The sequence below is a fragment of the Phacochoerus africanus genome, chromosome 7 (genome assembly GCF_016906955.1).
Source record: "Phacochoerus africanus isolate WHEZ1 chromosome 7, ROS_Pafr_v1, whole genome shotgun sequence".
NCBI lineage: Eukaryota > Metazoa > Chordata > Mammalia > Artiodactyla > Suidae > Phacochoerus > Phacochoerus africanus.
Window position 1 is genome coordinate 88,957,181 of NC_062550.1, and position 13,460 is coordinate 88,970,640.

The following is a 13,460-nucleotide window of genomic DNA, read 5'->3' on the forward strand; positions in this document are numbered from 1 at the left end:
AAAAATTAACACAGCAATTCACTGGGTAGAATTCTAGGTACAGACACAATATAAAATCTATCCGGTTAAGGGCAGAATTAAAAACAAGAAATCACTTTGTTAGTGCTTAGCAATGAAAATCCTAGGTTAACCAATTCTAAATTCAACTTACTCTTCTCAGGGATCTAAGAAATCTGTACTGGACTCATTTCTCATCATTTCTTTTACAGAAGAGTCTGTGCCTAATATTTAAAAGATGCCATGTTTCTGCCTAGGAAACCAGTAGTCATTCTATTGTTTCCCCAGACCCTGGCACATAATGACTATTCAATAAATGCTTGGGGAAGGATACTGTCATTCTCTGTCATACCATCCAACCAAGTTTTCAATCACTGCTAAAGTATTAAAGCTGTCAAAACGAAAAAACAGCTTTGGATGTTCCTTTGCGGCACAGCAGTTTAAGAATCCAGCATAACTCCAGCTATGGAGCAGGTTGCAACTGCAGTGCCAGTTCGATCCCTGGCCCGGGAACTTCTACGTGAAATGGGCACAGCCAAACAAACAAACAAACAAACAAAAAAGCTGTCAATGTGGCTCAATGTCTTAAAGCTACAGGTCACTGTGCTATGAAAAAAACACTATCATTTCTCATGCAAACAGCTTCAGCAATCAGTGGTCTAAGCAACCCATTCTTGGTCATCTTTGTCCCTCTGGAGACCCAGAGTTCACAGAGCAAATTCAACTACTCACCTCCACACAGTACTGGGACAAAGCCACCACTGCCAAATGGTTACTGGGGGAGAAGTCACAGTACTGGATGGTGCTGTGATGGCCTGTGTGGATTTCTGCCAACAGGCCACCTGTATGAATGTTAAAAAGCTGAAACATAAAACAGAGAGATAGCTATAAAAGTACAATATTTTAAAAGATAAGCTCTATCCAAACGAATCTAAATTGATTTCTAAAAGAACACCTTCCCATTTCAAACATAAAGTATGTCTTAAGAAAAAAAAAACTACCATTACTGATAACTGGCATAATTATTAAAATTACAAAAAGATATAAATTAATATACTTTTTAAACACTGCTCATCTTGAAACATGTTTTCTATAAAGGAAAACTTATCACAGATGATCTCTCAAGCTGGCCTAGAGAGAAATAAAAACCTTTGTGCATACAAATTTATATACAATCATGGACTTGGAGAACAGACTTGTGGTTGCCAAGGGCGAGTGGGAGGGAGTGGGATGGACTGGGAGCTTGGGGTTAATAGATACAAACTATTGCATCTGAATTGGATAAGCAATGAGATCCTGCTGTATAGCACAGGGAACCATATCTAGTCACACTTGTGACAGAACATGACGGAGGATAATGTGAGAAAAAGAATGTGTGTGTATACATGTGACTGGGTCACTTTGCTGTACAGTAGAAAATTGACAGAACACTATAAACCAACTATAATGGAAAAAATGAAAAAAATTTATATTCAGAACAGTTCTCCCTAATGCTTGTTTAGTCAAAAGAGAAAATGCATACTCATAAGCAAAGATGATCAAAATAATATATAGCAGAGGCTTGTTAAAATGAAATTAGTTCAATCACTTCTATTCTTCTTCAGAGCTACCAAATTACTTCATTATCATCAACCATTTCCCCCTTTTTGAACCAAAAAAAGCCATTTTTGAGTAATTCAAACTTCATTTCATTTTGAAAGATTTTTAAATACTGAACATACTCCTCCACAGTTTTTGCCAAATGATAAAAAGGTTCATATCAATATACAGGAGAGAGATTTAAGACTAAGGCACAGTGTTCAGGAAGGAAAAAAAAAAAAAAAAAAAAGAGCTTCCAGTGAGAACCGAGAAAATGTTTTGGAAATGCAGAGCCCTGAGAGCACACACAGATGGTAAGCAGCACTGCATCAGGGGCCAACAATAAAGGACAGCAAATCATACTTAAAATGCTTCCCAGGACAAGTCGTTCTTAAAAATTAGAGCTGAGAATGGTAGGAAACTTGGCAAGTATGGAACAGGCAGCTGTCCCAATTATTGGGTAGCAAAAGAAGACCTAACAACACGAGTGGGCGGCTAACACACAAGAATTGGAGAGAAATGGAGGAAAAGAATAGAGAGACCGAAGAGTTAAGAAACTGGAATCTGCAGTGGTTAAGGATGCTCTTAGGGGAGCTTTATTTTAGCATGCTAACATAAAGAGCCGGCCTACAGATTTTTTGAACAGAAAGCACTTCACACAATATTAAATCATTTTCCTCTCTCACTAGAACAGATATTTTTAAATGTTCAAATCTTGCTTAACACCATTAGTCAATAGAGGAATACAAACCAAACCACAACGAGATGTGACTTCACACCTAATACAACAGTTATAATTTTTTAAAACGGAAAAAAGTGTTGGCAAGGATGTAAAGAAATTGGAATCCTTGTATAGCTGTTAGCGGGTATAGAAAATGTTACAGCCACTATGGAAAAGTGTGGTTCTTTCTCAAAAAGTCCAATATAAAATTTCCACATGACTCAGAAATTCCACTCCTAGGTATATACACAAAAGAAGTGAAAGCAGGGGCTCAGATACTTGTACCCCAGTGATCTTTGGCATTATTTACAATTGCCAAAAGGTGAAAACCCAACGACAGATAAATGGATAAACAAAATATGGTATACATCAGATTTTATTAATCGTATTACTATACCATTAATCTAGATGGGCTGTAAGATTATTATTCAGCCATAAAAAGAAATGAAGTTCTGGTACATGCTACGACAAGGATGAAACTTGAAAATATTATGCTATATGAAATGAGCCAGACACAGAAGGATCAATATTGTATGATTCCACTTCCATGAAATATCTAGAAAAGGCAAATTCATAGTTTAGGTTAGAGGTTACCAGGGACTGAGGACAGAGGGGAATAGGGACTTACTACTAATTACCGGTTACAGTGTTCCTATTTGGGATGATGAAAAAGTTTTGGAAAACTGGCGATAGTTGCACAACATTGTGAATGTAATTAAGGCCACTGAATTGCATATTTCAAAATGGTTAAAATGGCAGATTTTACAAATCTTCAAATCTTGTAAATGCAGTGGTTGCTTTCCTTGGGGGGGGGGGCGGGGGAGCTCACCCTCAGCACGTGAAAGTTCCCAGGCCAGGGATCCAACCCAAGCCACAGTAGTGACGTGAGCCATAACAGTGACAACACCAGATCCTTAACTGCTAGGTGACTAGGGAACTCCAGTGGTTGCTTTCTATTTTTACACACTTTAACAAACTTAAGATAAAAGGAGATATTTTTCTTTTGTTTTTTTTTTGTGTGTTAGGCCTGCACCCACGACATGTGGAAATTCTCAGGCAAGAAATCGAATCAGAGCTGCAGATGCCAGCCTACACCACAGCCACAGCAACACCAGATCCAAGTTACATCTGCGACCTACACCACAGCTCGCGGCAACACTGGATCCTTAACCCACTGAGTGAGGCCAGGGATCCAACCCACGGATCGCATGGATATTAGTCGGGTTCGTTATCTCTGAGCCACAACAGAACCCCAAAGTCTTGGACGCTTATTTTTCTTTAGTATCCTGCTAAAGGGATTAAAAACTTATAAGCAACCAAGATCCAATAATAATATAAATGGCCTCAGTTTTTATACAACTATATGTATATTTCAACTGTTTTTAAAGCTGTAATATCTTAGGTGGGGGAAACAGGGAGAGATTGGTAAGAGGATACAAACTTAGTTGTAAGATAAACAAGGTCTGAGGATCTAATATATAACATGGTGGCTATAGTTGAAAACACTACATTGTGGGAGTTCCCGTCGTGGCACAGTGGTTAACGAATCCGACTAGGAACCATGAGGTTGCGGGTTCGATCCCTGGCCTTACTCAGTGGGTTAAAGATCCGGCGTTGCCATGAGCTGTGGTGTAGGTCGCAGACGCAGCTCGGGTCCTGCATTGCTGTGGCTGTGGTGTAGGCTGGTGGCTACAGCTCCGATTCGACCCCTAGCCTAGGAACCTCCATATGCTGTGGGATCAGCCCAAGAAAATGGCAAAAAGACAAAAAAAAAAAACAAAGAAAGAAAACACTACATTGTGTAATTGAAATTGCTGAGACAGAACTTAACATTTTCACATACACCCCAGATAAAAGAACAAAGGAAAAGAAAAAAAAGGCAGATATGTGAGCTGATACACGTTAATTAGCTCAATGGGAGGAATCCATTCCCAATATATGTGTGTATGAAATCACATCATACACTCTACGTATTTTACAATGTTGTCAATTATACCTCAGTAAAGCTGAAAATAAACCTGTAACATCTCTTATTCAAGTCTTTCAAATCACCATTAGAATGGACTGGCACCGGGTCATAAATCAGAAAACATGGTTCTCTGAATCACTGTGTGGCTTTGGACACATTGTTTGGCTGCTTTGAACCTCAGCTGCCTCATTATGATCCCAGGCTACCGCAATCTGCTGCGTCCCTTGGATATTTACATCAAAAGAAATTACATGTGAGAACACTGAAACTGTTCAGTGTTGAAATTGCATGTGTGACCACCACGAATGTCAACTATTATTAGAATTGAAAAAAAGAGGAAGGCATTTCCTTGTCATTTACCTTCTTTTGTGTATCTTATTTATTTCACAGAAATTTCACAGTCTACTTCAGTTACTGATAAGCATTTCTACCAGTCACCGTATCATAACATTTTAGGGGTAAGAAAGGACTTTGAAAATCACCTAAACCAATGTATCCCAAATTGCGGGGGGGGGGGAACAGTGATGCAGACAACATTCCATCATGTTTTAGGTAAGTCTGAGAAATACCAGTTGTTTTCTTTATCTCGGGACTTCCGGAGGCTTAAACAGGTTGGCACACACTGCAGTACCTTTAACAGGGAAAGTAACACACAGCATTTCCCAAACCTGCGTGACCAGGGAGACCTTTTCTCACAAGGCCTAAGGACACCCCCTGAAGCACAGTTCTGAGAACGATGAGGAGTCAGGGTGTCTGCTCAAAACCATTCAGCTATACGTTATACCAATAAAATGCAAAAATCAACAGCTGTTTCCACTGTCTTTAGAACAGACTTAACTTGGCTTTCTAAAGCACTGGTACTTACCAGGACTTTATTTTTTGCTGCCACCACTAGGCTGGCACCGTCAGCTGACCACGAACAGCATTTCACCATCACTTCCATATCCTCTTGAGACTCCTCTGAATTTAGGAAGAACTGCTTCACATTAATGCTTTTCCTCTCATTTGCTGACTTCACATCCCAAAGCTTCAAATTACAAAACAAACAAAAAAATCTGAAGTTTGTTTTAATATCAACTCACATCTCTAGAAATCTACCCTGATTAAACACCACACATATTACTCACTTCATCTAAGGAATTATGTTTAATTATGCCTAATGTCTTCTTTCATTTTTCAAAGTTTTATTGAAGTATAGCTGATTTACAATGCTGTGATCTTCTCTGCTGTACCACAATGAGATCAAGTTATACATGCACACACATCCATTCTCTTTCAGATTCTTTTCCCACATAGATCATCAAGAAATACTGGGTAGAGTTCCCTCTGCCATAGAGCAGGTGCCCATTGGCCAATCATTCCATATATCTCAGTGTGCACATAAGGCTTTTAAATCAAATACTCCGGTTTCATTCAGCACCTTCCTAAAAAGAAAAAAAGCTAAAAGCACTGCCAAAAATGCAGAATGTAAAGCTATATAAAATGTTAAAAGAGCCCTGCGTGCTGTGGAGGAAGCTAAAGATGAGGTGTTGACAGCAAGGATGAGCATGGAATCGAGAAAGAAGATGTGACGAAGAGACCCACAACTTGCCACTGCTGCCCTCTGCTGTGCCAGGCGTGAAGTTTGCTTCACATCTACTGTATGCACAGCACAGACACTACACAGGACCCAGTCCAAGCCGGGTTATAACCTAGCAGAGCATCCAGAGACACAGGAAGTCCCTGAAAACAGAAAATAAAGAATATGCTGAATGGAAGCATGACACCTTGTACGCTTGGTGGGGCCAGAGAGGGCCCTCAAACAACTGGATCCTAGGAATGGGATGCCTAAAGACTAAACCTTCCTCACTAGGAGAGCCACCTGAGCAACCCCAAAGACAAAGGCCTTCAAGAAGATCCATCTTGGGAGTTCCCGTGGTGGGAACTGAAACCAACTAGTATCCATGAGGACACGGGTTTGATCCCTGGCCTCGTTCAGTGGGTCAAGGATCCAGCATTGCCTTAAGCTGTAGTGCAGGTCACAGACGCAGCTCAGATCTGGCATTGCTGTGGCTGTGGCTGTGGTGAAGGCTGGAAGCTACAGCTCTGATTCAACCCCTAGCCTGGGAACCTCCATATGCCACAGGTGCAGCCCTAAAAAGACCAAAAAAAAGATCCATCCTCACCACCACCCTGGGCCTTGAGCAGTATCCCAGCTTCACAGAATGATAATGACTGCCATGCACAGACCAAGGGTCGGCCAAGGACAAAGTTTTTTTTTTTTTTAAAAAAAAGCTGCTTCTTGGGCTTTAACTCAAGTTTCCAAAGCATAGCTCCAAGGTCAAAACCCAATTTGACTGGCCAGGCACACATTTAAATCTCTCTCGAGTTTGAGGAAGCATTAAACACTAGAAATACAGCCAAAACCAAAACCTTTCTCCTTGCAACATCTATGGATAACTTGGATGAAGCAAAAGAGACATCTAAAACAGCTGGCCCTCCTTGACACTAAAGAGAAAAAAAGGAGTTCCCGTCGTGCCTCAGCAATAACAAACTCGACTAGTATCCATGAGGATTCAGGTTCAACCTCTGGCCTTGCTCAGTGGGTTAAGGATCTGGCATTGCCATGAGGTGTGATGTAGGTCGCAGACATAGCTTGGGTCCAGTTGCTGTGGCTGTGGCTATGGCGTAGGCCAGAAGCTACAGCTCCAATTCCACCCCCAGCCTAGGTACCTCCATATGCCACGGGTGCGACCCTAAAAAAAAGAAAGAAAAAAGAAAAAATCTGAACATCAGTGCCAGAAGCTTCAGTGCCATCAGCCAGGTTATATGAGAAATCACACTCGGCTTCCTTCTTAATACGAAAAAGAAAGCAACCATTGCCTGGATTCAAGAAAGAAAAATACTGTAAACCAGTTATAATGGAAAAAATAAACAAACAAATAAAAGTCATTGTATTAAAAAAAGAAAGAAAGAAAAATAAAACTAAACCACAACCCAATTTCCCTACATCTGCCTAAACCACATCTTCTGCACGTAGACCAAATGATTTTATCTCCTACCACCTATCAAGGGACCAATAAATACCAGCATTTCATTGTGAGCAAGTCACTGCACTATACCCAGGGTTCCTTTGCATCCTGGCCCTTGTGTGGTTTAAATGGCAATTTTTAAATAAAACTTGCATTTTGAAGCAGTTTATCATCAGGGCCTGAAAACCATGTGCTTATCCACAGGATATGCTACAAAACGCTTAAATTTACAGAGCCATTTGGAGCAGGAATAATTTTACTGTTCTTCATCCTCTCGGAAGATAAAATCTTTCGAAGACTTTGACCTTGAAATGCTGTTATCCGGCATCATTTTGCAGGACCTCTGCTTACTACCTGTCACTGTATCAGTGCGAACCAGCCAACATTATTGGCTTAATAGCACCGTGGGAAAGCTGCCACAAACACGGCAGTTCTCACCAAGAGTGCAATAAAGTCTGTCCCCTGCTGCTAGTGTGCTGTGCTCTACAATCACATTTTGATACTCACGCATGAAATCAAATGCTGTCCCTGAAGACTGTTAAAAATTTTTTTTCTTTTGAGTTTGGAGAAATCTTACTTCAATTTGAAGGGACACAGCAAAGGCCTATCACCTTGAACACATTTATGCACCACTATGCCAGTCCCTTTGAGATGATATAAATGAATCCGATAAAGACACTACTCTCGGAGTTTATAGGCCAGAAAAGGAGGTGAGGCAAGCACGTAAGTGACTTACACGGGCGAAGTCAGACGTGTCATATGAGAAGAAAAGATAAAGCACAGCGGGAAGGCTGTGGGCTTGAGGGAACACTTTTTGCAGAAAGGACCACCTCACTCTCCTCTCTGAAGATAGAGGACTTGAGATACAACTTTAGACGGACACAATTTCACTACCAAAAAGACAAGAGAAACACTCGAGGGCCTTGAGTCTAGGCTGAGGGGTCAGCAGAAGCTACAGTGCAAAATGGGGAAGCATGGACGATGCAAAGGGAGAACAAGAGCAGTGAGGGTGCAGCGGCAGGGCCTGCACGCTTCCCCAGGGAGCCTCGCCTGCTCTGAGTCCCTTCCACACACTTGTGTCATTTGCCTCTTTGTCTGTGCACTTATCTTCCTTCCCAGCTAGATCCTCAACCACTCCAGGCCAGGAATTACTTTTTTTTTAGTGTCTAAAAACCAAATGACCAGTACAGAATCTGGCACATGGTAAGTACTCGATAAATGATCAATAAATACATTTTAAGTGAAAAGACAGATTATTCCCATGTTTCAGGGGAGCAGAGACAACAGCATTACTCAAAGACCTAGGGCTCTGCAGAGAGAACATATATATTTATCTCCACACCCTCTCAAAACCCAGGTAAAACAATAATAAAGAGAATTTTTCTCCCTAGGCATAATTCACAAGGTGAAGGAGAAGGGAAGAAATTTAACAGTAACAAAACTGGAAAGGCTAGAAAGAAGAGAAACAAGTCATAAGGAGACCCCTAAAAACTGAATCCTGATCCGATAGTGGGAAAAGCCAAGAAGTAGCCCAGTTCACACCACAGAAGTCCTGAAAGGCTCAGGAAGTGCTGTGTCTGGTACCTTAGACTGAGCTAACTAAGGAGTAATCACTCAAAGTCCCTCGAAATCCCCGCCCCTACTCTGCCATCCAGGCTGCTGTGCCCCACTCTGGCTGAGGAAAACAGGGTTAATCTACACCCAGTGCAGTTGAAAGCAGGGTTGCCATTCTGAAAATAGGGACTTTAAGAGAAAGTCTATGTTCCAAGTGTTAAGATCTCTGCCTAGACATCTTCGCAAAACCTGCCTACCAGACTTATACCTTACAGGAAGGAGGCTGAAGATTTTTCTCTGAATGCCCTACCAGATCAAGACAAAAGATCTAGAGTCTGACATCAGAAGTTCATCATGAAAAAATGACAGCCAGATAACCCTACAGGGAAACTCTCGGTAAATAAGTTCACAATTTCCAACAGTTTTTTGGTGCTGCATTCCTAAGCATGAGCAAATTATCCAAGGCTACTAAGATTTAGCTATAAAATGCAGACAGAAACCAAACCCAACAAACATAAAATATAGCAGCTATAAAAGGATATTAAAAACTCAAAAAAAAATTAATAATACCCACCAAAAAAAGATACTGCATCCACAAAACAGGAATAGAGTAACATCAAAAAGGAAAATGATCATAAGAATGGGTACTTAAAAATGACAGCAGAAATTAAAAACACAATAGAAGGAATGGAAAATTAACCTAAATAAATCTTCCAAAAATAAGACAAAAGGATGAAGAAAAGAGAGAAAAGTAAGAAATATCCAAAGCAGACAGACATTTCAGGAAGGGAAGCTAAAGGAGAATAAATCAAATAATTAAAAGAAGCTAGAGGAGAATAAATCAAGTAATTAATAAATCAAGTAATTAAAGGATATGAATTTCCAAACTGAAAGAGTTACCAAGTGCCAAGCACAATAAATGAAGACAAACCCACACCAAGGCATGTTATCATGCAAAATTTTAAAACATTCTTAAGTGTCAAGACAGGAAAACAGATTACATATGAATCAGAATGGCTTCAAAATCTCAAGAAAAACTTTGGAAGCTAGACGACAAGGGAGCAATGTCTCCAAAATTCTAAAGAAGAATCATTTCCTTCTGTATCAATTAAGTATGAAGCTAGAATAAGACACTTATAGACAGAGAAGATCACCAAAATTTACCTCCCAAGGATTCTTTCTTAGAAAGCTAGGGATTTTCCTCTAAGCTGAGAGAGTAAGCCAAGAAATCCAGGAAACAAGGGTTTCAACTCGAGAGAAAAGCAAAGGGAATTCCCAGGAAGATAGTAAAGGCAGCTGAACACTAGGAATAGTATCTCCAATCATAATGATGCAAGACAGAACCCTCCGAGAAAGTTATTTCTAAGAAAATAGAAGGTATCAAATACCTGATAAGTTTAAATTCTTTAAGAAACAACTTAAACAAGAGATAGTTTGAAGATGAACTAGTGATAGGTGCATTTAAAGAACAAGCAAATGAAAAAACAAAACTACAATGTTAAATGTACAACACATTTAATCCCAAAGCAAACAAAAAGTTGTATGAGAAAGAGTAAAAAAAATCATCACACACTACATGGCTCCACTGTGGTCAGTCACGAAGACGTAAATCCAGAATAATGACCTAATTAAAATCATGAAACATACAGGAACCACAAACAGTAGGGCAGTTTGGAGAAGAAAACAAGGAGGAGTTCAGGGTGCAGCACAGAGTCTGAGATGCAGTGTATTACCTAAGTGACAACGATGAGAAGGCAGTTAAGGATGCACAAGCACACCAGAGAAATGAGGACTGGAGAGAGCACATCTGAAAGTCACCTACAGAAGGGAGGAGAGCTGAAGCCATGAAACCAGCTGAACCGGGATGGAAGGAGGTCATGGAGGTGGCAGTCAAGATGACATGCTTCAGGGAGTTCCCGTCATGGCTCAACGGTTAACAAACCCGACTAGCATCCATGAGGACACGGGTTCAATCCCTGCCCTCGCTCAGTGGGTTCAGGATCCAGCATTGCTGTGAGCTGTGGTGTAGGTCACAGCCAGGGCTTGGATCCGGCGTTGCTGTGGCTCTGGCGTAGGCCGGTGGCTACAGCTCCAATTCGACCCCTAGCCTGGGCACCTCCGTATGCCGTGAGTGCGGCCCTAAAAAGACAAAAAAAAGAAAGATTACATGCTTGAGGAATAGCCATATTTTAGTGGGCAGGAAAAAGAAAGCTTTCAAGGGACAGAAGAAGAAAGAAGAAAACACTGATGTCGAATGTGGAGAGTTTCATAAAGGAAACGTGGGTGGTCCACAGGGGATGCGATGCAGCAAAAAAATAAGGATTAGATAAAGAAAAATACCGGATTTCACACCCATCCAAAGAGCATTGGATTTTACAAGAAAAAGAAGGAAAACGAAATACAACTGGATTTTTCTCCTCAAGGTAATGCAGGAAAGACAGGCCCAGACTAAAAAAAAGGAGTAAGTAGTGAACGGGTTAGTCAGGACGTGGAGACAACAAGTACAGGTAACTTCAGGAGTCTAGTCACAAAGGTCTAGTCAAAAAGAAAAACAGAATGACTATTTCACAGGAAAACACCACCAAGGAAAAATCACAGGTTCTTCACTTTTCGGTTTTATCATGCTTCACTTTTGGTTTTATAAAGGCCCAAGAACATCTGTGGAATGTGGGAAACAACCCAAAAGAAAAGAGTTGTCTTCACCTCGCCCCTGCAGAATCTCCTCCGATTTGGAGCACCTCAGAGAAGAGACAGATACTTGGTATTTGGAGAGAACCTACCACAGAGGCCAAATCTGTTGACCTGAATATTCAAAGAACGCTCCCCCTATCTACCAAATGATAGGCAATTCAATAAAGTAGAATTCTTTCAAGAATTCCAAGACTCCCTGAAGTAACTTTTACAAAAATGAGTTCTCCTCAGTCAGCAGAGAGAGAGATCAAGGATTCGATCAGAGGATCAGCCTCACAAGAGTCTACCCTGCTGTAACTTAGGAGTCACCTAGTAGCATTAACAAACCTACTTCCCTGAAGCTTTTTTTTTTTTGCCTTTTTTTTTTAGGGCCACACCTGCGGCATATGGAAGTTCCCAGGTGAGGGGTCAAACCAGAGCTGTAGCTGCCAGCCTATGCCACAGCCACAGGAACGCTGGATCGGAGCCCCGTCGGTGACCTACACCACAGCTCACAGCAATGCTGGATCTTTAACCCACTAAGCAAGGCCAGGGATAGAACCCACGTCCTCATGGACACTAGTCGGGTTTGTTACTGCTCAGCCACAATGGGAACTCCCTTCTCTTCAGATTCTAATGAACAAAACAGAGCCCAAAGTGTTGAAGTACTTCCCTGGAAGAGGTACATGCCAAGAAAATTTACTAAGCACATGTTGTGAGCACAAATGCACACAATGAACTTCAGAGAGATACGACAAGAAGATGACAAGGTCTCTACGGATCATAAACCTATATTCGACCTTATCAAAGAAACAGAAGACACGTGAAAATGACTGAAGTGAACAGTACAACACATTTAGAAGTGGAAATCAGAAGACCAAGATATATCTATCTATAGAGAGAGACGCAGGAATATAGGTAGATATGCATATCCATTCTTAGAACAAGATGGATGGATAAGAAAACACTTTCTGAAGAAGGCTTTAAATTTACTTTCTAAATTTATAAAGTTTTGAGGGTCTTTAAAAACTATAAAGAAGAAGGAATTCCCATAGTGGCACAGAGAAAATGAATCCGACTAGGAACCATGAGGTTGCGGGTTCAATCCCTGGCCTAGTTCAGTGGGTTAAGGATCTGGCATTGCCACGAGACAGGGCTCAGATCTGGTGTGGCTGTGGCACAGGCCAGCAGCTGTAGTTCTGATTGGACCCCTAGCCTGGGAACCTCCACATGCTGAGGGTGCAGTGGTTAAAAAGTTAAAAAAAAAAAAAAAAAAGATAATAATAAAAACCATAATGAAGTGAATTGGAGGCAAAAAAAAAAAAAATCCAAGACAGACTAATGAAAAGGGGACAGTAGCTGAAATAAGCCCCCAAAATTACCCTGCCCAGATGTGACAATCAATGTATTGGAGAGAAAGAGAGGCATAGCAGAATGATGGAATGTGAAGAGTCTTAGAGGTGTGCCTGATGAGCCTGGGTCTACCACAATTTAGAACATGGTACTTTTACGTTCCAGCTAAAAAATGGCAAGGTGAAAACAGGTAGAGAGCTACTCCAACAGCTATGTATTAGAAGAAAGAGGGATAAAAAGGGTTTTTTTTTTGGGGGGGGGGTTGTTTTTGTTTTTGCTTTTTAGGGCCCCACCTGCGGCATACCCAAGTTCTCAAGCTAGGGGTTGAACTGGAGCTACAGCTGCCTGCTTATATCACAGCTACAATAATGCAGGATCCAAGCCTCATCTTTGACCTACACCAGAGCTCACAGCAATGCCATATCCCTGACCCACTAAGCGAGGCCAGGGATCGAACCCATATCCTCATGGATACTAGTTGGATTCGTTTCTGCTGCGCCACAACAGGAACTCCAAAAGTTTATCTTAGAAGGCTGCCGCCACACATGAGGGGATGACGACATGAACCACAGCAAACACCACAGGATGGGAGGAGAAAAGATAGACC

At 41.1% G+C, this 13,460-nt stretch overlaps 1 protein-coding gene across 4 annotated transcripts in view; it reads right to left on the reverse strand.

Moving 5' to 3' along the window:
* APAF1 (apoptotic peptidase activating factor 1) overlaps positions 1-13,460 on the reverse strand; it is a 91,655-nt gene that overhangs the window by 31,506 nt on the left and 46,689 nt on the right. For 3 of the 4 annotated variants that reach the window (XM_047788217.1, XM_047788216.1, XM_047788219.1), the window contains 2 exons: positions 5,131-5,292; positions 730-858 (listed from right to left, as the gene is read on the reverse strand). In XM_047788217.1, the coding sequence (XP_047644173.1) occupies positions 730-858; positions 5,131-5,292 (291 nt within the window). The remainder of the gene's footprint in view (positions 1-729; positions 859-5,130; positions 5,293-13,460) is intronic. The other variant, XM_047788218.1, reaches the window with a different exon arrangement.